The following is a 25,679-nucleotide window of genomic DNA, read 5'->3' as shown; positions in this document are numbered from 1 at the left end:
GAGCATTTAAGTGGCCCGAGGCACATTTTCAGATCACTGAAGTAGGCCTCAAAGATCACTATCACATTCAAAGATCACTTAAGTAACCCGCGACACAGTTCTAGAACACTTAAACGATCCGTGGCACATTTAGAGATCCCTTGAGTGACATGTGGTACAATTTTAGAGCACTTAAGCGGCCCGGACACATTTCCTGAGCACTTGAAGAATCCGTGAAACATTTAGAGATCACTAAAGTGGATCTGTAGGGGACTTATCAATAGGGAAAATGTTAGTTCAGGTGCCCAATAACTGTCGAAAGGTGTTTTTTTTTTTTTCGTTTTAGGCGCACCTAATAAGATGCCATTAAGAATATTTCATATCTTCATAAATGATGGTGTTGATGACGTATGCTGATGCTGACGTAATACTTAAATGACCCCTATGTGATTGTTAAACTAGAGTAAATGAATGACACAGATTTTTCCTGATTTTGTGGCAGTGTCTTTTACCATAGGAAAAGGATGTAAAGTCCCGGAGAAGTCGGAAAAAATCATTATTTTTTGGACCGTTTTTCTTGAGAAGCTCCTGAGAAATCCCTACGCACATATGTGTGTGATTTTTTTATCACTTATAACCCAATGAATGTGTAGCCAACCAACATTTTTTTTCGCAATCTGACTTACCAAGGAATACCTTTTCTTGTCTAACTGAATTTGAAACCTTTTTTTTTTTTTTGCTCCAGGCTATGTCGGTAAGCAATGTCTTCCAGTCTGTGAAGTTAACCCATGTGCACCAGATTCAAAATGTGTACCGTCGGAGAAAGATCTCAACACCAAATGGGGTTACTCGTGCATGTGTGATGCATCCCATACAGGAGATTACTGCGAGCTTGAGGTCGATCATCGATGTCCGTCAAACTGGTGGGGTTACCCTATATGTGGACCTTGTCACTGTGATACGGACAAAGGTTACGATGCCAATTGCAACAAGACAACTGGGGAATGTGCGTGTGAGGTAAGTAGCTCGCCTAATATTACATTGACTGAAACACTGCAATTTGGCTCAATTTGGAAATACTTTTTAAATAATGTGGTGCATAGGCTAGTAACTTTGATTGTCGCATGATAATCTCATCAGAAATCTGTATTGATATTCATGTTTATAAAATTTCATTTCTATTCATTTATCAGGACAAGCATTTTCAACCTCTTCACAGCGATATATGTTTTGATTGTGATTGCTATGCCACTGGGTCATTTGGAAATCGTTGCAATCCCTTGACTGGCCAGTGCAAGTGCCGAGCTGGTGTGATCGGACGTCGCTGTGATTCTTGTTCGAACCCATTCGCTGAAGTTACGCTTAGGGGATGTGAAGGTAAGTGTCTGCACGTAAAATATATTGATGTATAACTATATCCATGTAATTAGGGGTTTCCGCTCGATAATTCCCACCTGCCGCCAGTTCTCGGGAATTTTTAGCGATTTCCCGAAATCCCGAGAAAAATTCCCGGGGAATCGGGAAAATTACTGTTTTGACGCATTAATACTGGAAATGAAATATAAAAGATAAAAAAGAATTAATGGGAAAATATTTGTTAAAAATTTACTTAATCTTCTATAGCATAGTTTGGGAAAAGATGTGGGGGAAACATGGATAAGAGGGGGCTTCCAGTTCGTGTAAACAGTACTAACAACCCTGGCCTACTATGAAAATCCTATACTGTGGAAGTGGGAACACCAGAGATGAACAAAGGAGATAATATAGATGGCTTTTTTCTCAGCCAGAGATATCAAGGAAACAGTTATTTTCCGGATATTATGCTGAGGTGAGCTCGGAAAGAAAAGTCATCACGTCTCCGCCGGGACTCGAACCCAGGCCCTCTTGCATACCGGGCAAGCATGCTACCATCTACACCACTGGAGACACATGAATCTGCCTTCCAAATTTCACGCACTGTGTCGTGAGGCGCTGAAGTAGAGGCATTAGTAGCCTCTCTTAACTGAAGTCATTTCCTGAAGTTAAGAGAGGCTACTAATGCCTCTACTTCAGCGCCTCACGACACAGTGCGTGAAATTTGGAAGGCAGATTCATGTGTCTCCAGTGGTGTAGATGGTAGCATGCTTGCCCGGTATGCAAGAGGGCCTGGGTTCGAGTCCCGGCGGAGACGTGATGACTTTTCTTTCCGAGCTCACCTCAGCATAATATCCGGAAAATAACTGTTTCCTTGAAAGGAGATAATATCTGAAAAAAAGATGTAGTGTTATGATTTCTTGTGTTATAGTGTGTCAATAGCTATCCCTATTAGTCTATGTGTGGGGTCCGCCCGTTTCTGAAAAAGACTGAAAGCTCTCTGCTATTCTAAAGTCAAACATGCATAATACCTAATATATTTCCCTCACTCATCAGCACCCATTAATTGCGGGGGCAGGGTTGCCTTTTTTTTTACCTTCAAGTGGGATGACCCACTGACCATGATCCACGTTTAAAAAAAAACCGGGATGTACAAGAGTTGTGTCGCACAATCGCACAAAAGCGATTACAGCCAGGGATTCTTGAGCTACCTGCCATGATCCAAACTTGATTTGCATGGGCTTCGTAGATGAGTCGGGCAAATCCACTTACAATCCTACATACATGCCCTTGTTTCGTCACTAGTTTCACCAATTTTGAAAAACAAACAGCCCCATGGCCCATGGGTCACGAAACTGATCTTGTTCATTTTAGGTCGCGGGCTGAAAAAGGTCAAGAATCTCTTTAATAGCCACTTTCGAATGTTCTAAACAGTCATAGTTGTTCATACATTTCATTACTGTTTGGTCCATTTATATAGGATTATTGTTTTCAATATCGTCTTACTAATCAATTATTATTTTACTTTTTTTCATTACAGTTGTCTATGATGGATGCCCTAGATCATTTAGTGAAGGTATCTGGTGGGATAGAACTCTATTTGAAAAGGAAGCTGTTCACCTTTGCCCCAAAGGCTCTGTTGGTAAGTGTGAATAATGTTTTTAAATATATCTTGGAGACTGGGATCAATACAGTGGAGTATATCAATCAATAGAGTTGTGAGGTTTTAGTTATATGTTAGTTTTCCCAACTTTGAGGCACGAATCCAAGATGGTCTCCAATTTAAAATTCTCTCTACAGAGAGTATACAGACCTTTAGCATGATATTTACATGACACAAAAATTCAGGAACTTTCCATTTTTACTCCAATAGTAGACAGGTGGCGGTACTCAAACATGACATATGTCTGATTCTGACAACACTCACGACATACAGGGTGATTATAATTAAAGTTCCCATACTCGGAGTAGTTTTTCTCAAATTGCTTATCCGAATATAGTCAAATTTTTAGGATATCTTAAATGAGACCATGTTATGAAATAAATTTAAAAAAAATTCAATTTTTGACCACCAGGTAGAAAAAAGTGATGCTTTTTTATTGTATTTCTTTCCCCCTAGACCTTGTAGCGCATAGTTTCCCAACCTTTTTTGTCCCATCGCCCCCTTGTTCAGGACTTTTTTTCTCTATCGCCCCCAACAGAATCTAACTCACAGGATGTTATACCCGTAGCTTCTACCGCACCCGTGGAACTTTCCATCGCTCCCAAGGGGCCGTTAGCACCCACGTTGGGATTCTGATGTAGCAGATATACAGAGTTTCAATATAATATGTTCTCCAGAATGGGCGCTGCATAGGTGGGAGCAGTTTCAGTATACTGACGGGTGTTACATTGGTCTGAGCAGTGTCAGTTTACTGGAACTTATAACTATGTAGCACCCATTCGGGTAGACATATTCCATTGTAAATTGGTATATCCGCTATATGGGGCCATAGGAAAATGTAAAATGCAATAGTACTCCCTATATCACCTGGTGGTTGAAAACTGAACTATTTTTTTATTTCAAAAATATCTCTCATGATCTCATGAAGATATCCTAAAAATTTTAAAAATTTGTATTCAGATAAGCAGGTTTTTGAGGAAAACTACTCATATAGTATGGGAACTTTAATTATAATCATCCTGCACATTCCAGCATCCACCATTTTGTCAGAAATTCTGTAGAGGAATGGTCACATATACTCAAGATCAAGTAGGAATAGTTATATCTTATGGAATTCTGATCTGTTACTGAACTAGACAATTTTCCATGTATCGTCTAGGAAATTTCAGTGACACATGAGTATAGCTTACATAGATAAGTACGTGCGTAAAAGTAAATAAATGTAATTATTTTTTTTCTCCCAAGGTAAAGCCACTAGATATTGTCATCCAGAGTTTGGCTGGCAGGAACCAGATCTTTTCAAATGCACGTCAGACACATTCTTAGAACTGGCAGACCAGGTAAATATTTAGCGAGTATAATATACCAGTTTCGGTTATGTTAATTAATGACTTCATTGAGCTGAGTGCTTATTACTGGTTCATCTATGTTCTAGCTTGCTGTAATTGAACGGGACAAACTGCCACTGAGCACCTACTTGGCGATCAAAATATCTACTGACTTGAAGAAAGCTACCAACTTGACTAAAAACCTTTATGGCAGTGACATTCTTATCGTTGATAGATTGTTGCACCATGTACTAGAATACGAGAATCAACAGGGTGGACTCAATCTGACTCACCGACAGGACAAAGATTTCATTCAGGTAAGAATATTGGGCAAGTTCAATAATATACAAGGTACGTTCCATAAGGCATGAGAGTAAAATCATAAAAAAATCAAGAAATATAGGTACAAAAAAATTTATTCTTTTATCAAAATATCTTCCCTCAGATGATATGCAACACTCCAATCATTCAATTCCCCCCTTTTCAAAGCAAGTAGAAAAAGCTTTTTCGATGAACCCTTCACAGCTGAAATAACATCAGTATCTTCGTAAAATTGTCTGTCATGAAATTTGTTCTCCTTTCAACATCTCAGACAACTATAAATTGCATAGTGTGAGATCCAGACTCTCTGAGGGGGTTTCACCATGATTTTGATATTGTATTTGCATAATATGTTTCCGTTTTTAAAAAAAAATTTTTGTGATAACACATATCAAGAGAGCCTCATAAATTCATAGGAAATTTGATGCTGCATCACGATAATGCCCGCTTGCATGTTATTTCTGTTTGCTATGTGTTGTATGCTCTATTTCTGTTTAGCAATATCTTCATCAATTCAATACTAAAACGTGGAGATACCCTCCCTCCCCCAACTTCAAAGGTAGAGTCAACTGATCGAATGTATATACAAATACAACGCCACAACAGGCAAATTGTCCACCGAGGTGGCTGAGAAAAAGTTGCCCATAACCAACATGGATGTCATATATTTAAAAAATACACTAACCTAGTCAAAAATGCAATTATAAACAATATATACACATGCTGAAATATTATAAAATGCCCATAAAGAGTACCTATGGTTGTCCAATTCTAAGCATGGACAGCTTCTCGACCTATCCCAACATGTCCACCACATTTCTTTTCAAATGTATCAATTGTGTTAGAATTTACTTGTGTTAAAATTATGGGGGACCATTAAATTTATTAATAACCCCCAGAGAAAAATTCCCAGTGACACCATAACCTCGCACTGTCCCTTACCAATCGATACTGGTGTCCCCCTGCAAAAGCAATCGCATCCTGTTTCGATCCATAATGATATAAATATATGTGTATCTAATGAATTGACATCATCATCATTGTGCCCCCGCCAGCAATAATGATCATGCCCCCCCCCCCTTAAACTTTCAAGTCTGTCTCCACCTGCGAACCCCATATCCCAAACTCATTACGGTCCGGATCTCACACCATGCGATTTCTTATTTTCCAATGTGGAAGGAGCAGTTCTGTGGTAAAAAATTTAATGAAGATGCCGACGTTTTTTCAGCTGTGCAGAAATTACAGAGGCAGCTTTGGAAAAAAGCTTTCTCTAACTGCTTTGAAAAGGGGATTGAACAATGGAACAGTTGCATATCATCTAAAGGAAGATATTTTTAAAATGAATATTTTTTTTCTTTTGTTGTACCCATATATTTCTTTATTTTTTAAAAATAATTTCACTCTCAGTTCATATGGAACACACCTTGTATCTCATGATATCAAACTAAAACATAGTGTTATATATACTTGCCATATTTCACCATTCCTGATCGATGTCAAATTGTTTCCACACGTAGAGTCTTGTCCAAGCTGCAAGCCATATTTTAGAGCCAAAATACGTGAAGTTATGGGAGCACATGGCAACATTCACCGGAACCGGTCCTGAGCATTTGATGATGATGTTTGAGAAGTATGGGCAAACTCTGATCCACAATAGGGTAGATACATTCACTGATCCTTTCGAAGTTGCGGCAAAGAATATGGGTAATTTCTCTTTCCACAAACTATTCATAAAAAGCATATGCTATTTACACATTTTTTAAATGAATTTTATTCTCGCTTCTCTTTTTATAAATTTCATAGTAAAGTTGTATTGTTATGCTGTGCAATTTATCAGTTTCATAAACGTGAACACGATTCCTTGTTCCAGTGTTTGGACTTGACACAGTCTCCTCAGCAGAGTTATGGGAACCTATTCCACAAGATCAAGTGAACCACCACCAAAACATGTCCTTTTTACAGTCGTCAGATTTCTTGGACTATGCTCTTGCTTCTGAGGAAGGGCCTGCTGTTGTCATCCCTAAATATAACAATTACCCGATGCGCAGTGAGTTCCGAGACGATATGACGAAAGCTCTGATACCTCTTCAAACTCTAGGCATCAAAACCCTTCAAGGTAATGATCCTGAATGAAACATGTTATCTCTTGATCATTGTATTATACGAATGCTATATGAATAGCTCAATGTGAATGAAAAATGCATATTGATTCTTTTTTAAATGCTACCTTTCAGAATCAAAGACGCAAAAACCTCACAGAATGCAGATTCCAAAAGACACTGCAGTGGTTGTATATGCTGTATACCCAACTATTGGTCAACTTTTACCTCGTATCTATGATACTTCAATCAGGTTGGTGTTGCTATTGGTTCTTTTATCATGTGCCCCATGTATTGGAGCCGCACTTCTTATATGTCTTTATTAATTTTCTAGTGAATTTGTTGCAAAATATTGAAAACATCAAAGGAAGGTTGTTTCTTTTGTCCTCCACATGTCAGAGCTTTATCAAACTCCCCCTATTTGGACCACATCTTATACCCAGGAGTGCTCAACCTTCTAAAGAATGTGGGTCACTCGAGTGATCATGAAATCTGTCACGGGCCGGGGCAGATTTATTGTTCCGCTGCCAGTGGGCTATAGAAACCAATGGTTCCCCAGTAAAATGCCATATGCCCCGTTACCTATGCGCCCTGTATATTACATATAGTACGGACTGTTATGTGAAATATTGTGTTGTGTTTAAGCCAACACGCACGTTGCTTCGTTTGCCTGCAAGAGAGCGGTCATATTCTGAACCAAAAAGCCACTTGAAGGTAGCTTGTCATCCAACAAAATATCAGATTTTGACCGTATCGAAATTGAAGTCAACAAACTGATAATTTTCTTATTTGAAAATCTGATTATTTATATGTTCCGTCAGCTTTGTCACTGCGTACATGATTTCTCTGGAACGAATGGCTCAAACAAATATTTAAAAATATTTCACATGTATTTTAGTTCATTTTTTTAAATTCATAATAGGGCTGCAACATGAACCTATATCCTTGATACTTATGTTATTGTTGAAAACGATGTGGAAGGTTAAACTTTTCAATTGTGATTCGTATGTGTGGCTACTCCCCTCATTACTACTTTTATCCACATGAAGAGAATAAAATTAATAAAACTGCTTGCTACCACTTTTTGCGATTTTTATCATTATAAGAATGTGTATTTTGGAAGCTACAACTGACATTTTCTCAACGAAACCATAATAATTTACACAAAAATAAACTAATTTGGAAATAATACAAATTTGATCATCCAGTACAGTAACTTGACATTGTAACACGACTGAAGACATTGTGCCGTCTTCAAAGCGCAGAGTTTACATTGATTAAAAAAATTGTTTTTTTTGATTGGACTGACACAACACATAAAACATACAACTCAAACTGAGAAAACACAAAACAATAAACTTCACAAAAAGTAACATTACGATGATACAGACACTTTGTGACCCCAAGGGATTTATTCTATTTTTACTGTATTCTATTGTGTTTATTTTGCTTTTTCGTTATTTCCATAAATTAAAAATTAATCAAATTAAATTCAAAAATATTTATACTTCAGACAATTTTTGAATAATTATCTTCTAATGGGAAAACGGGGGGGGGGGGGTTGGAGGTAGGAAATTGATCATGGTCGCAAGGGGGCCACAGGAATGAGAAATGGTTGAAAGGGGGCCATGGACAAAAAAAGGTTGAGAACCACTGGGTTAAATGGTTAAATCTGCGCCCCCTTTTTAATGCGCCGGGGGCATCAGATTTGCCTGCTCCCCCCCCCCCCCAACTACTTGCGGCCCTGTCTATTGGTAATATTATGGCCATTCTAAGATTCAAAGGTTTCTCCTTGGAGTGTTGTTACAGTCTTTATCTCATCAACCGTTCGTCGTAGTGGTATGGCTCTAATTTTAAAAATTCTAAAAATGTGACCAGAAATTACCCTGTACGAGTTTTGAGGATGAAAATACAGTGTACACAAAATAAAAAATGAAATTTTTATACGATCCTTCCCCTCCCCCCGTCCTCTAACTTCCAATTAGACAGTTGTTGCTCTTTCTCTTCTGAGCCTAACAAACAAGTTACATGTTTTTAACTCCATTATTCCCTGAGATATTCAAATTCAAAAATCGGAGACCAGTCCAGGCTTAGGAAAATTTCACGGCCCGATGCAAAAAAACAAAAAAAATTGCGGCCCTCTCTAAAAATTTTATGTAGTTGCTCCCCGACTTACAAACTTTTCGAGTTACGAACATAAATCTTGAAATTTTGTTTTCATGAAAAGAACGAATTCTATCACACTCATTTTTTTTTTTCATTATTTCAGGAACGCGTCGATAGTCTGGATCGTAATCAAACACGATCCATTGAGAGGGAATAATTTTACAAAATTCATAAATTATTAATAATAATTGGCGCGTGGTCCACCTGCTGACACTTCATCGTGGCTCGAACCATATTCAACAGACATGAATTTTTTTCATGCTTTTAAAGCGCTTCATCATCTCTTTATCAAATATACGTTGCAATTCGATAACTTCGATCATTTTTCGAATTTTTTATTGATGTTTTTGTTTAATTAATGTAAATTAATAGAAGTAAAGGAATCAGGTACTAGAATTCCATGACCCCCCCCACAAAAGTGGGGCTGACAGGCAGGATCGTCGTAATAGCATCATAGGCCAAAGGATTTTTTGGAGGCCCTACGAGAAAAATTCTCGAAAAATTCGTAAATTGAACCTGGTAACCCTATCTGAAGACCACATAATCCGTGTTTTCACTTATTTGTTCGATCATCCATATTGTCCGAATGTTCTTGTGGAAAAAAATAATTATTTTTTCTACATAAAATCGATTATTGCAAATGAACGAATTTTGTTACTGAAATTTTCGTCTCGTAAAAAAATTTTATGCCAAAAAATAACAAAGAGAACTCTCTATCTCTCTTTCATCATCTCATGAGTTACCTGAAATTTCGAGATTAAATGGCAGCGCCAACAGTAAATAAATCAAGCCTCCGGAGAGAGTAAGACGTCAGCGGTCTCCGCCTTGGCAGTGCTAAGAACTATGTCCCTCAATATCTTTCGTCGGAACATCACGTGACACGGTGAAAACAAACACGATCCCCCCCCCCCACTCCCGGTTATTTTCTTATGGCATAAATAGGAGTTTAAAAAACAATAAATGAAAAAATAATTTCAGCTTGGACGAGATAATTCCAAAATTAATGAAAGTTATAATTTCAGCATTAAAGAAAGATAATTTCAGCATTAAAGAAAGATAATTTCAGCATTAATGGAAGAAAATATTCTAGAATTAATGTAAGAGATAATTACAGCATTGATAAAAGTGATAATTCCAAAATTAGTGAAAGAATTAATGAAAGAGATAATAATAAAATTAATGAAAGATAATTCCAGAATGAAGGAAAGAGATAATTCCAGAATGAAGGAAAGAGATAATTCCAAAATTAATGAAAAAGAGATAATTCCAAAATTAATGAAAGAGAGAATTCCAGAATTAATGAAAGAGAGAATTCCAAAATTAATGAAAGAGATAATTCCAAAATTAATGAAAGAGATAATTCCAGTATTAATGAAAGAGATAATTCCAGAATTAATGAATTAATGAGATATAATTTCAGAATCAATGACGGAAATAATTCCAGAATTAATGAAAGAATATTTAAAAAATAATGGAGGAAAATTCCATAATTGATGAAGGGAAATTCAAGAAATGATGAAAGAAATGATTCCGGTATTAAATGAAAATAATTTAATCTTTTTTCACCTTTAGATGAGTTCTGTATCCTTTTTTTAAATCTTTAAAACCCAATATTTAGAGACCGAACTGTACATTTCTATGGAAAAATTGCCAGGCGGGAAGTTTGTTTTGACCGAGTCACTAGATTTCTTTGCATTTGATGTCGCTGCAGTCGCGGTGGCTGGATGCTCCCTCCTGTAATATATAATCTCTGTCGTCTGCTTCTCTCCAGGTTACTTGTTTTGGGCGTCTCCTTGTGTCCTGAAAAAATGACTGAACTGGCAGTTCGAACTTCCAGTTCTGTTTGTGGGCTTAATTCGTAGGGAACCGACTTCCTCTCTGTCGTCTGCTCATTAAGAGGCTCTTTGTTTTGGACGTCTCCTTATGCTCAAATAAAATAACCGAACTTATAGTTTGAATTTCCAGTTCAGTTCATGAGCTTTGTTTATAAGGAACTAAGCGGAATAAAGAATATAGTTTTTTTTACTTTGAACTTCGTCATCACCACATGAGTCACTTTTAAATTTGACATTAGATGGCAGCACATCACTATAAAGTGGAGTGCGGAAAAATTCACTTTTTACGATCTTGCCTGTCATCTGCTTGTGAAAAAATTATTGAACTGGAAGTTTATCTTTGTGAACTGGAAGTTTATAAGCTTTGCTCATAACAGTGATTCCCAACGTGGGCGTTAACGCCCTCGGGGGCGTTGGAATGTTTCAGGGGGGCGGCAGAAGCTACGAGTAATAGAATCCTATGGATTAGATTGCGTTGGGAGAAAAAAATTTCTTAGGAAGGGGGCGAATATATGGGGGACAAAAAAGGTTGGGAAACTATGGCTTATACGAAGCAAAGATGAATGAAGAGATTAGTTTTTTATACCTGAGCTTCTGATTTTGAAAGTAGGTAGCAGCACCAACAATATTTTTAAAAATGAATTTCTTAAAGTATTCTAGAGTATTAAATTAATATTAATTCCCTTTTAAAATTGTTAGTGCCGTTGTGAATTCGCGGCAAATGGTACAAGGGGAAAAAAAAAACTGCTATTGGCGAACGGCGTAACATTTCGAGTCACCCGGTATATACGGATTTTGTCATTGCGTAACGCAGTGACAAAACTGTTCATGTGAACATAATAATGATTGATTATCAGGATTTCAAATCCATCGGAAAATATAAATAAGAGGCCATTCAAGTATTACGTAAGCAGATTTTCAGCCATTTTTGACCACCTTTCCCCCCCCCCCCCCCCCCCCCCCGTCATCACAAGTCAGCAAATCTGAAACCCCCTCTTATCAGTTTGTTGACTTTAATTTCAATACGGTGAAAATCTGATATTTCGTTAGATGACAAGTTACCTTCAAGTGGCTTTTTAGTTCGTAATATGGCCGCTCACTCGCAGGCGAACGAAGCAACGTGCGAGTTGGCTTAAACACAACACAATATTTCACATAATAGTCTGTACTATATTTAATATACAAGGTGCATAGGTAACGGGGCATATGACATTTTACTGGTGAACCATTGGTCCTAGAAGCATACTTCCAATTGGAAAAAGTACCCTAATAATGTGTAGTACTCAGATATTTGATTCATGTTGCCAGGGGTTATACAGTTATTAAAATAAAAATGTCAACTTTTTATGTGGACACCCCATGCCCCTAAACACAATTGGAAAGTTGTTTCCTGGTCTCCGACAAAAAAATGCAACCTGTCTAAGTTCAAATTTTCATTGAGATATTCGAAGAAAGTTGGAAAGAAACAGCATATTGAATAAGGGGAAACCATTTTACCCGCATTTAATGCTGTTTTCCCCAAATTTCTTCAATTTTTCGAATTCGCATATCTCGGTGAATATTGCACTTAGAAACGTGAAATTATTTTAGTTGGCATCGGAAAAGACGGAGCAACAACTTCTTAATTGGGTTCTTTGGCACACGGGGATGGTATAAAAAGTTTTTTATTTTATTTTATAACTAGACAATCCCTTACAAAATGAATGACATATCTGAGTTGGACACGTGATTTGGATACTTTTTCTAGTTGGGTATGTCTTTAAGACTAACGACTCGCCAGTAAAGTGCCATACGCCCTGTTACCCATGCAGTCTGCATACGCACGTAAAAAAATAGTTTGAGACGAAATACAGTCGACTCTAGTTTTAACGAATACCGTTATAACGGAAAAAAAATACAGTTTTAACGAAAACTTTTCTAATGCCCTGGATAAGTTTACATAGGAACAATATGAAAATCTGAAATTCTTTTGTAACGAAATTTCTTTATTACTTCGGTCTCTTGGAGTTCATTATAATGGGGTTTGACTATATTCCCACCAGAAAAAATCTGATATTTTTCCACTAAAGTAATTGAACTTTTGCAATTTGATCTGAAAACAGTCCTTTTTATAATGATTATGTCATTTTACTTTTATAAATTTCGGAAGGAAACAAAAGGAAGAAAGGTTGGGGAGAAAAAAAGAAAAATGGCCAAGAGGGGCTCGGTTGTGCGTAAATGCCATGAAATCCCACTTGTGCGCAAGGGGATTCGGGCCTCACTCTCGGTTTTATGACAAAATTTCACATTTATGAGACGTTTGACTACGGTCACGATTAATCGCTATATATAGCTTTCAATATTAAAATATTTCATTTATACGAAGCACAATTTCAATTATTTGAAATTTTCATTTTGAGTCGAATTCCAAATCTTTGGCATTTAGACATCATTTCCAACTATCAAATCCGCGAGGTTTTTGCAGATTGTGAAAAATGTGTCGCTGAACTGGTTTTGCATGCGTATTATGAACACTAAAAACCACAAATTTTAGGTTGAGTGATACAAAGAGATGAATTCAACCGGTCGGTTGTGGACATTTCAAAGTGAAGACTTACGTGAGAATTTATTACACGTTTCTGAAAAATCAGCAGATGCCCTGACTCTCAAATAAACGGATTTAAATTGCTTTAAATGTGGTCATACGCCATATTAGAATTTTCTTTTCTAATGTCCACAACATTGTTCTTGCAGTACAGGAAAATTGCATTGAAATTATTTGGGATGTTGCAGGCCAGCAGCAGGCTTACGTAGTAGGGCAGTTAATAGGAAGCATTACAGTATAGATTAAAAAAACTTTAAAGATGTGGTGTGAATCTTAGTCTTACTAAGTCCCAATACATTATCTGCTTGGATTGCATATAAACCAATTAGCAAACCAAATGACGTTAAGACCGTCTTAAATGTGTTTAAAATCACGTTTTTCCTGTTAAATTGAAAGGAATGGCATAAGAACACTTGCGATTGAGACACAAAAGCAAATTTATGCAATTACAGTTTCTTAAGTTATACAGCAATGTAGTTTTAAAAAATGTAATTTCGTGGGTATTTTTCCTCATGTATGATTTGGTCTCTTGGATGGAGTTTGTTATAACTGAGTTCGACTTTATTTCTTTTCAGTGGAGGCAATGGGTTGGCACACCCCTCCCCAAAAATTCATAAAAAATACCCCGGAGCAGTCATTCCTTATTCGATTTTTATAAATATATTCCCCATCAGACCACTCAGGTTTAGAGGCGTCGCGAGTTCGATACCCGGTTCATCCTTGTCAGAAAACTTTCCTGACATAGGGGTACAACAAAAAATGACAACTTGAGCGCAGCACAAAATTTCTTAGTCCCCCATCGAGGGGTTAGCGCACCAACCTCTCGATGAGTATAAGAAACAAGCCTGCCGTTCAGAATCGTCAATAAATTGTAGGTCCCGGGGTCTAATTAGCCCTCGTCGTGCGCCAAAAATTATCAATGATCAGACCACTCAGTGCCGGTTGAAGATAGCTTTGTGATAAACTAGATGGCTATCCGTCTGTAATTGCATGAAAACGATGGGGGGTTTTTTAAAAGCTTTCACTTTTCACCCATTTACTTCTTGGATTGCATTTACTACCAGCACTCAAAAGAATGTCAATGAATGGTCAAGAAATCTTTGTCTGCTTTCTTTATGGCAGCCCTCTTTGAATTAAAAGTTTTCAAACACACACAATTTTCTGTCTTTACAGTTACTCCATTTTGCTTTAAACCTCTTCTATAGTTTGCGTCAGGGCCTACTGTCACCCCCAAGTCGTAAACCCACCGAGATTACATGCAACGCTTTTTTTATTTCCTTCCTCATGTTAATGTTATAGCGGAATCAACTTGAATAGCGGAAAAATTGCAAAAAATATATTCTATGCATTTTTTGTTTGAAATTAAATTTTTTTAGTCACTCTGACTAAAAAAAATTTAATTCCACAAACTTCTTCGTGGCCCCCCGTATCAGTAGCCGTGGCTCCCCTTTTGCCAGATTTTCATCCGTGGCCCCCCTGGAATATCCTAGGGCCCCCCTGAGGCCATATGGCCCCCGGTTGAGAACCACTGCTCTAGGTCACTCACCAAACTTTTCTCACACTCTTTAGGTCACTGACCTAATCCTGTGCTCTTCATATGACTTTCTTGGGGATTCAAATGCTTGCAAACTCTCTTGGTCCTTCTTTTGGTCACTCACCGACTTTGCCCTTTGCTCTCTACGTCACTTCATCTATCTGGCCCAGCATTCTTGTCACCCACTGGCCTAGTTCATTTTTCTCTCTAGCTCACATTTTTTGTCACTCAAATGCTTTCAAACTCAACAAGTTACTCTTTTTGTCCCTCATCGACTTAGCTCCTTACATTCTAGGCCGAAGCGGATTTGTGGTTTAACCATCTGTGAGCTAAACAAAGTTTGCTGCTCTTCCCGTATTCTAGTCTGATTTTCTTGACCACTCATTCCTCAAATTTGCTGCCTCTTCAAACTTGCCTTGCCACCCTGGACGATACCCCCCCCCCCCCCGTAAATATGCTCATGGTCATGGACTGCTCAAATGATTTTAGAACCAGTTGTGTGATTGGTAATCTTCTCACTACTTGCTTGGTTTCATAAATGGTTGCGTACTGCAACCAAACAAAATGTTTCATGGCTCAATGTTTTTTACATTTTATATTGTATGGGGAAATTATAAAACCAAAGTCAACATTATATATTTTTTAACATGAAGGAGGTACAATCTTTTTTTACAAGTTCATTACGGGCCCACTGTAATCCATAGTAGAAGTTAAAATGGAAGGGCCACAATGTTGGATAACCTGGTTAATGACTAGCACATAAAAAAGACCATAGGATACTACATTAGTGTAAATAATCATTCTGTCAGAACCGCAACTGGAGTGGGAGGAGAGAGCAGGCGAGCCTGGTGCTGGGCCGGAGGGGGCAAAATTTTGATCCCCCTTAACCTCTCCTTCAACATTCTAAAGAGGCTTCAAAATGTGTGTTTGCTCCTACTGATCAAGTATCTAGTTGTGGCCTTGCGTTCAGTACATCGTTACCAAAATTAGGTTCAAGGAAGCAGGACACGTCAAGGATTCTGATGGCCAAATTTGTTCCAAAAGAAGGGGGGGGGGGATTGAGCATGTATGTCTTATATCAGGGGTTCTTAACCTATGGTCATGATCCAAACTTGGGTCACAGGGGCTTCCAAGATGGGTCATAAAAATTAACTTGCAGCCAGGGATTCTTGAGAGATGACTCATGACCCAAACTTGATTTCCAATTGATTCCAAGATTTGTCATACAAATCCGCTTACAGCCAGAGATTCTTGAGCTATAGGTCATGGTCAAAATTTAATTCTCATTGGCTTCCTAAATTAGTCGTAAAACTCCATTTGCGATCCTGTTATAAATGCACATACTGGGTCCCTAGTTTCACTACTTCCAGACTAGGAACTTCGGAACAGACTGAAGACTTCCAGACTTCAAAAAAAAAAAAATAGTCCCATGGTAGCTAAGCTGATTCAATTGTTCAGTTTGGGTCTCGGCTGGAAAAGGTTAAGAAAGTGTTGATAAAGTTTTCGTACATATTATAATTTGCCCTAACATTTTTACCATCTTGTCTTACAGGCAACGTTTTGGTGTCATGCTCTCGGCCAACACTCCTGTGATGACTGTAGTTGCTCAGCCTGTAAACAGCAGTGCGACTTTGGATCAGAATTTAGTACATAACCTCCGGGTCAAGTTTAGAGTTATTGATTCGTCTGAGTATGCTAACCCACAGTGTGTATATTGGAATTTCAACGCAGGGTAGGCACTTCCGATCCACGTTTGGCTGTATATTTGTTATTAATGTTTATGGGGTTGTAATAACTTGATCATGTCTACAATCTCTCTTTTCATGTCATTCTTTTCATTCAGTGAACGTGGAAAATGGTCATCAAAGGGATGCGTCAATCAGGGATCCAGTCAGATCAGTGGTCATTCATATGTAAATTGTTCGTGTGATCATCTTACAAGCTTCGGTGTTCTCATGGATGTAACAGACAAAGAGGTAAATGAATTGAAACGTAAACACTGTAAGTGCCATAAAGGAATTCAAACACAGTTCCTCCCTTTAAAACATCAAATGAGCAGTGCTTTATAATGTTGTCAACATGAAAACTGCCTGGCAGCTCTCAAAGTAGTTCAAGGGTGTGTGTAAAGAGGTCCGAAGTGTGAACATCTCTATGGGCTGCAAAAACAGTTTTTTGCAATATCCCAATTTTTTTTTTTTTGGCACACGGTGTGCTTACTACTTTTGCCTCTCAATTTTCTATCAATGAATACCATATTTTTTGGAATAAGTGAAACATGAGTCTGCTGCAATGTGAGGTGGGAAAAAAGTAAAATACAGTTAAACTTTGGTTAGTCGTCACTCAATTTTTCAGGAAATTGTGACGGCTGAAGCGAAGTGTCGTCAGTTTCAAGCTCAACACTGTAAACATTGTATAAATGTAAAATAACATTTATTAACATGCAAATTGAAATCGCAATAGCACAAATTCCAATAAAAACAATAGCAAATACTGTATGTAGATTACAAAGGAAGAAAACTGAATTTTTTATTTTTTTATTTAGTTTTACAGTATTCACTTAATACCGTTGAATACACAGGTACGATTTATACCACTGACAATTTACACCAATTTTGTTTTAATCAGGGCTGCCATTTCAACTTTTCCATTAGGAAGCGGGGGGGGGGGGTGCAAAGAACATGTACTCAATGTGTGTGGATATATATATACCATTTTTAGTGTATTTTCAAAACCAGGGGTCAACGGCCATTCCCGACCCCCCCCCCCCCAAATTATTTGACAGATTTAATTTAATCTGACCCAAAATGACGGGCTTACCCAGTGCTTTAAATTCTGCAGCAATAGTTCATGGTATAAACATAAGTTAATCTTGAGTACAAGGTCTGATTTCGACTTTCAGAGGCAATGAGCCAATGACCAAGTTAAAGCTTGGATTATGAAACCTCCTTGTTTTGAGAAAAAAATCTTTGGGTGTGTGTGTTAATAAATATATTATGTTCATATTTGAAGCCCCGATTTCAAGGGGGGGGGGTGTCTTGGCAAAAACCCACTTGTCCATGCCAAAATCAGGTCCAGCTTGCACAGTCCGTAACACTTCAATGAAGTTTTGGTGTTTTAGTTAGCAAATGAACTTCCTCACAGTGACACTTTCATCACTTGAGCAATTCTGTTTTGATACACACAAGTCTTTTATGATGAACAGGCCTACGGATGGTGCAAATGTTCAATCATTATACTTCACTCACTTCACTTCTGAAATATAGATGGCAGCACTAAAAAATCTGATACAACACTATATTAGCATACAGACTGTTAGGTTCACTTACACTTCTGGCACAGCTCTCACTAGGTATTAAATTGCCCATGGCGAGAGACCTGAGTTAAGCTCAGTTTGAAAGGGAAAAACTGTTTTTATGGTTCCCTTTGAAGAAATGACAATGCTGTTGTCAAGCTCTTCTTTAAAGAGGTAGAAATCACCTATTCCTCTCTTTCAAACTTTCCATTGTGACGAATTAACTTAAATTAGCGATGAGTAAACAAGAGTTTCATAATATTTTCATCGCTGTGATGGTCGAGTGGTCATAGTGGTTTCATCGCTGTGATGGTCGAGTGGTCATAGTGACGAACTCGCATCGAGAGGACTCGAAACCGACCATGACCACTGCTCTGTCCCCATAGGGGATATAAGCTGGTCCCCCAGAGGGTTTGGGCCATGGTGGATGAGCGATGCAACGTCCAGAGCACTAAGCACCGTTAAACCACCAGTGGGTAAGAAGACAAAAAGTTGAGGTTACATGGGCAGGTGCATATGCACCTCGCCAGCAGACCACAAACGGAGCCCACAAATAACTATAGACACACACATATATATATATATAAGAGATATATAAACATATATATACAAACATATAAACACTCATATATATATATATAATATATACAAGACAGGCGACATTGTCCATTGACAGCAACGGGAATCAAGGAACTTGATTGTCCATCAGAAATAGTGCACAAAGACACCGTGAGACAATCCCAAAATATCTCATCTCATGCCAGAGGATGAGACTGACGGAGACTGAGTCTGATGAAGGGTTGTTATCAGCTTGTGAGGGAACTGAAACATTCGTACTTTGGCACTGCTTCATGACTGTGATTTTGCCTTAGTTTGAAATGACGTATTTATGATTAATTATTATAGGTATTAAATGATGTATACGTATATCGAGAGGACCCGCGTTCAAACACCACCATTGCCACAGTGGTGGTCGGCTGAAGTTGGTTTTCTGTGGTGCTGAACTTCGAGGAACGAATGCAAGCCGATCTCCCACTTAAAAAGTCTCACCACAGAGAGCAACAGGCTGCCTACAAAAAAGTACAAATATTCATTCATTACACTACACTCACTTCACTTCTGAAATATAGATGGCAGCACTGAAAAATTTATCACAACACCAGATAAGCACTGCTAGGTACACACACTCTCAGAACAACTCACTAGGAAGTAAATTGCCTATGGGGATAGCCCTGAGTTTGAAAGAAAATTTTTTATCTATGACAGCTGGATGGGACTGAAGAAATGTGAATACTTAAGTGGGGTAAGGACTTACCAAGTTTTTTCTATACATTTGTAAACTTATTTGTTGCATGTTTGTAGGATAAAATTATAATATACACAGGCATTTAATAAAAACAAATGCTTGCCGAATGCTAATAATCAATCTTGAATATGAGTTAAAATGTGATTAAACTATTATTATATCAATGTTATATCATTGTATTAAATTATCTGTGCTGAGTCTCTTAACCCTTGTTGTAAAAACTAATGTAGGTGTACAAACACATATTAGTGTATGTGCCACAAGCCTCTGAAATTGCTTAATCAAAAATCCATGGGCAGCTCATGCAAAGGGGGCGCAGTGCACTCGACCGCACGCTGCAAGAGGTGCTAGCCAAGGCTTTGTTTAGACATAATATTTTTTACAATTTTAAATAATAAAAATTAACAAGACACCAGCATTCAGGGGCGTACACAGGATCTACCTTTGAAAGAGGCACAAAAATTGTCTTCCTGAGAAATTTGGAGCTACCATTCTTGAAAAAAGCATTCAAATTTATATAAATTGGATGGATAAAAGATTAGGTTCATCCCAATGTCTCCAAGGCTAAATCCCTTTCAGCCTCCAGAGTCATGTTTTACGGACAGGACAGGAGGCTTTGCCTGCCGCCCCTGCAAAACCTATGTGCTGCAGTGGATATATATAGGCAGATGAATACTTTTTTCACACAATTCCACCAGAGTATCTGTAATTTTTTTTTTTTATAGAGCTAAAAACACCAGAATTAGAAAGTTTTGCTTCTTTTAGTTAATGTAACCAGTGAATAGTTTATTCAGTCCTCTTTTTTTCTCATTTCAGTATTTCATGGAAGAGACGACAGCACAGGACATAGTGTCTTACATGGGCATATTGATTTGTCTGGCCATGTTGCTGGCAGCTTTCCTGGTGTTTTGTCTATTGAGGGGTCCGCAGACCAACAGCAATAACATCCATAAGAATTTGGTGGCTTGTATATTCATCGCTGAGCTGCTGTTCCTGTTGGCCCTGAAAATGAGAAGACCTCTTCTCCAGAGAGAGGTTAGCATTTAGTATTGCATGATCAAATAATCGATTTATCTGATGTATATGCATTTGAGCCAAAACAATAAAACCACATGCGTGCTGAATAAATTTGGTCTACACTATAGCAAACTTATTGTGAATTTCATGATCAGGAAAGATTAAATTATATCGAAGGGAAATGGTCAACATTGATAGGTGGCAGCACTTTTTGAAGAAAACATATGTAATTCTGACATCATAACCACATTATGTTAACGTCACATATGTATGTATGTACATACACACTTCTCTGCATGTGCAAAATTGTTTGAAATTCCCCATAAAGGGATGTTTATGATATGCATATTCAGTTTACTAGTGCAGAGGAACTTCTCATAACAGATACTTCCCATTGGCGGACACCTCCCATTAATGGACACCTTTTTTTAAATGTTTGCAGACCTTAACGTACATCACTATCCATTACCACTTTTGATCTTTTAACAAGAAATTCTGATTGTCTCTATTTGATGAATCAGTGATAAATCTGATAACCTTGTCCTAACCTAACCGCATGTTAAGAAAATAAAAAGGGGAAGAAAACAAAAAAAAGGGAAAAGTATTATAGATGAGGTACGTAAGAGAGTTTTTTAGAGTCCTCTTTTCCTTCTCACCCTACATGTTTTCTTTTACTGTTACATGTATATGGTAGAAATATACATTATGTGTGTGTGGAGGATCATTAACAAGAGTATATAGAAAGAAAGGAGGGAAAGAAAATGCAACTTCCATATATAGGGTTACTACACAAAGCTTCATGATAGTGAAAAGAGAGGAAAGAAAGCACAGAACTTGTGAGTTTATTCCACACTGGTGTTTGAACGTAATGTGATCATAATGTATGCCTATGATCGTAAAGAGGTTAATGAACATTCCTCGTTTGTGGATGAAATTTTTGGTCCCATGGGTGTCGGTTATTGAAAGACTTCACTGTAATAGTTACTACAGACAAAAAACAATACAAAACAGGTAGCATTTTGACACTTCAACTAAGATTTATGGCAGAGATCAACATAAACTTTCCCTCTTTTCCACAGAACAGGATACTGAAAGAAGGCATCACACATAAATACAATGATGATCATGGCAATGCATCTGCTCAGTTCACAGTTCACTTTTCCTTGTTGAATCAGGTGTGCATATATATTCGCCTGTGTAGAAGAGACAACAGTGTGTTAGGATAGAGACAACAGTCTGTCTACAGACAGATCTACTGTTTTCTCTAGACCCTGTCTATACATGTGAGACTGAATTGGAAAACAATGTGTATGTGAGATGGAGAGCTTTAAGTTGCTCTGTAAACAAACCCGCACATAGTATGTTGTACTTCATAAATGAATGATACTATTTCTATGACAGTGGTTTTATTTTTCGATGTTGGAGACAACCACCATCACTAGTAGAGCTTCAGAATTCTATCATAGCTTTCGTGGTGATGTTTATGTGCTCATAAGCTAACCTTATCTTTAAACTTTTCTAGTTTCCATGCAAGGTTATGGCGATCACTCTGCACTACATGTTTCTCTGTGTTTTCTCTTGGATGCTTGTCGAGGCCATTCATTTATATCGAATGCTGACAGAGATGAGAGACATAAACCACGGGCAAATGAGATTCTATTACTCTTTAGGATATGGTAAATATTATCTCGTTTTCTTTGTTTTTTGCTTCATATTTTGTTTCATATGGCATTAACTTTGTTATGTTTACAATTTCAAAATTAACACTCTTTTTTTTTCACCACTAGGTGCACCTGCGATCATAGTTGGTTTATCTGTAGGTGTTCGAGCTGATCAATATGGGAACTACTTCTTGTAAGTACCTGAAAATACAGTGTCTCCCAAAATTTCTTCTTTTTTTTTAAAGCAAAATCTAGTAATTATGAATTTTTTGTAGTTTTATTTCTTTAGAAGTACTTCCAAAGGTGATATGCATTGCTGTCTTAACGCATGGGCCTGCCTGGGCATGGCTGGGGGCTTCAAGAGAAGGAGGGCCTCACAAAAATCAGTTTGCCCAGGGGCCCTGATGCTCTTAAGACAGCCCTGGTGACATGACATTACCAAGATTATTCAAACCAGTCACAAGTTCAAATTTTATCATACCCCTTTTTTAATGTAAATTGTCATTGGAAGTTTTCTATGAGCCGTATGAGATTTACAAATACATGTATAATTTACTTACATAAATTAGCTATGCTCAACCCATCGCTTGCAAACCAAATGCATCTTTCTGAATCGTCTGATGTACCCTGCATCAAACCACTCAAGGGGCTCACAAAAAATTGTCCAATCATTTTAGTGAACTGTGGCACATTTCCAGATCACATGACTGACCCACAGCAAACCTTTGGTTAGCTTAAGTAGCTCATGGAAAATTTGCTGATTGGAACATTTCCAGAGTACTTGAATAGAGCCAAAAGCAGAATTTGAAATCACATGAGTAGCTCACATGACACTTATAGATCACTTAAATGACACATTATATATTTATATTACATTTAAGCAGCCTGCTGTATTTCTACAGATCACAACCCTTTAAGCAGCCTGCTGCATTTTTATAGATCACTTAAATTTTTAAGTGGCATTGACGAGGTATTTCGATTTCTCAAAAGCCTCTTATTTCAGCATTGACAATCCCAGATATTTTGCGACATTGATTCCTCAATGGAATATTTTTCACTTAACCTTTTATTATGCACCTGCTGAAAATTGAAAGAAAGCCGTTAGGTGACTCAACCATACATTGACCAACTCTTTCACCTGGCCAGTCCAGCAAGTCACATAGGATGAGAAAAGATAAGGACCAACGCACACACCATAGGTGGAGATTGACTTGGAAGTCTGGGGGGCTAGGTCATTATTGCTGGGGGGCACGATGATGATGATGTCAGCTCATATATACATATATACATTAGATCAGTCGACTCCGTCATGGGCGGAGATACAGGGGGACATGGGGGAGAGCAATGCCCCCCCCCATGTCCCCCTGTATCTCCGCCCATGACACACACTCCCTCTTTTAATTGTCATGAGACCGAATGGTCACATGAACCAGCTCTATATTATATTTTAAGTGTTTAATATTCATGCAAATAAAAATTGTTAAAATCCAACTTTAAAAGTAGGTTACTAATGTATTAACCTACTCCATTGGAAAAATTAAGCCATTTTGAAGGGGGTTTAGTGATTTCTGCTGTACCGCTTAAAGGGCTCAGTGGCTCTTGCCACATTTCCAGATCACTGAAGTGGCCCGCAGCATGCCTGTAGATCACTTGAGTGATCAGCAACACATTTCCAGATAACTCAAGTATCCCGTGACATGTTTCCAAACCCATGAAGTGGCCCTGCACTCCCCAAAAGTTTGATCACCCTTGATGTAAATATGCTTTCCCTACATCATGATCAATATCACTTGCTATTAATAGCATTGGAATGCATCTCTGATAATACTTAATTAATTATCTGTTCATTAAACTGGCATTAATCTGGTTTTTTTTTGTCACACATGATGCAACAATTTTTGCTAGTGAATTTTTTTGTTTTGTCACTGATATAATTATATTTTTTGTATACATTTCAGCTGTTGGCTATCGATTTATGAAAGTGTTGTGTGGAGTTTAGTGGGTCCAATATGTTTCGTTGTGATAGTAAGTACAATGCATCGACTATATATTCGTGGCTCTTATTCCAAACACACGTGTATACAGCAGTACAGTTGGCCTCAAACAAATGTCAATAATTCTAGCAGATGAAAACCGATTAAGCTGGGAAGGCTTTAATCCCATCCCCATGTCACACCATTAACATATTAAAAACTAATGAAGGATTACTATTAGTTAAAAGGATAAAATCAATTGTAAAAATAGCTTCTGGAATAAATTAAGCATCTATAGAATAAAAATCATGTCGAAAATTGCATATTCTCTTATATTGCAAAAGACCAATGCCTTTAATTGCATTATCCAAGAAAAGTTGCTGAAATTGTTCTGATGAATAATTTTTAAATAACATTTCCTCTATAAGAAAAATTTGAGTGATATATTTGCTTATTTATTGCTCGATTACATCAGGGGGGGGGGAAGAGAGAGAGAGTCTCAATAAAGACTATTTATTGAGGCATACTGACTAATACCAAACCAGACATTCACCTTGTCTATATTCCTCTGTGGAATTTCTACCGAATTGGTAGATGTTGGACTGTGTGTGTACGTATAGTGAACCTCCCATGAAGTTTGTTTCTGTGTAATGCTTGTTATGTGTAGTGTTGCACCTGCAATCAATTTTTTAATTTATGAGTGTTTTCTCATTTCATAGTGAGTCAAGTGTAATGAATAAATAATTATACAGTTGTAGGCCTGTTGCTCTCTGCGGTGAGACTTTTCAACGAGTAGATCGGCTCGCATTTGCCCCCTCAAAGTTGGGAACCGTAGAGGCATACTGACTGTATGTCTGACGAAGGCAGAGATAGAGCTTTCCCCCCCCCCCAAATAAAATATAAACGAAAGCAATAGTCAAACATGCATGGTCCCACAAGGGTAGGGCTGCCACGACTCAACCCTGGAGACCCCGGATGATTCTTATGAGATTGTTTGACACTGTAAATTCCTTATGAAATGAAAAATCTAGCTAGGGGAAAGCCCACATGTGATTTTAGCGTAAGGGCCATGCAAAGATGTTTAACAAGCAGATATATATTGAGAGTTTCCAAGGGCAAAGATTTGTTGTTGGCATGGGTTTATTTTCTCCTAAATGTTTCCTTAATGTTAGTGATTAGCAGCATCAGGAGTTGTCTAAAGTGTATTTCTGGAGCATGAAATTCAATTTTATGTTTTTCTCTGCCATTCTTTTCCTAAACAATAAAATTCACTATTTCTTTTGTAAATCAGACTTAAATCTATAAATTTCTATAGAAAATGTGTGAAACACTTCATGCATTCATTGTAAAGGCTTCACACTTTCAAGGCTTTGTCATGAGAAAAACTAATATCATAGGATATTTATGAAACTAAATGAACAGCAAAAGTACAAGAATTATACTGCACACAGACAACTAATAAAAAAATGATTGCCAATTATATTTTAATATTAGGTTGTTCGGAAAATAATTTTGTTTTTTCCCAACAGAGGACTGAGTTGTATTTTTTCATAGCCAACTTCACACTT

The 25,679-nt window shown here is 37.6% G+C and overlaps 1 protein-coding gene and 1 non-coding gene across 5 annotated transcripts in view; both read left to right on the top strand.

Annotated features, from left to right (window-relative positions):
• Nucleotides 1–25,679, top strand: part of stan (Protocadherin-like wing polarity protein stan) — a 414,391-nt gene that overhangs the window by 376,575 nt on the left and 12,137 nt on the right. For all 4 annotated transcript variants that reach the window (XM_089241555.1, XM_089241556.1, XM_089241557.1 and 1 more), the window contains 14 exons: nucleotides 725–996; nucleotides 1,173–1,356; nucleotides 2,873–2,974; nucleotides 4,241–4,335; nucleotides 4,431–4,640; nucleotides 6,162–6,348; nucleotides 6,515–6,760; nucleotides 6,879–6,996; nucleotides 16,415–16,594; nucleotides 16,706–16,838; nucleotides 20,277–20,495; nucleotides 22,000–22,153; nucleotides 22,265–22,331; nucleotides 24,097–24,163. In XM_089241555.1, the coding sequence (XP_089097681.1) occupies nucleotides 725–996; nucleotides 1,173–1,356; nucleotides 2,873–2,974; nucleotides 4,241–4,335; nucleotides 4,431–4,640; nucleotides 6,162–6,348; nucleotides 6,515–6,760; nucleotides 6,879–6,996; nucleotides 16,415–16,594; nucleotides 16,706–16,838; nucleotides 20,277–20,495; nucleotides 22,000–22,153; nucleotides 22,265–22,331; nucleotides 24,097–24,163 (2,234 nt within the window). The remainder of the gene's footprint in view (nucleotides 1–724; nucleotides 997–1,172; nucleotides 1,357–2,872; nucleotides 2,975–4,240; nucleotides 4,336–4,430; nucleotides 4,641–6,161; nucleotides 6,349–6,514; nucleotides 6,761–6,878; nucleotides 6,997–16,414; nucleotides 16,595–16,705; nucleotides 16,839–20,276; nucleotides 20,496–21,999; nucleotides 22,154–22,264; nucleotides 22,332–24,096; nucleotides 24,164–25,679) is intronic.
• TRNAT-GGU (transfer RNA threonine (anticodon GGU)) lies at nucleotides 2,076–2,149 on the top strand. Its single transcript has one exon. It is a non-coding gene; the product is annotated as a tRNA-Thr (tRNA).

The sequence above is a fragment of the Pholcus phalangioides genome, unplaced genomic scaffold (assembly GCF_987345545.1).
Source record: "Pholcus phalangioides strain wild (caught in Gottingen) unplaced genomic scaffold, Ppha-v1.0 ptg000014l_1, whole genome shotgun sequence".
Lineage (NCBI taxonomy): Eukaryota > Metazoa > Arthropoda > Arachnida > Araneae > Pholcidae > Pholcus > Pholcus phalangioides.
Note: the sequence above shows the minus strand (reverse complement) of the source record. Positions and strands in the feature narration are given on the sequence as shown.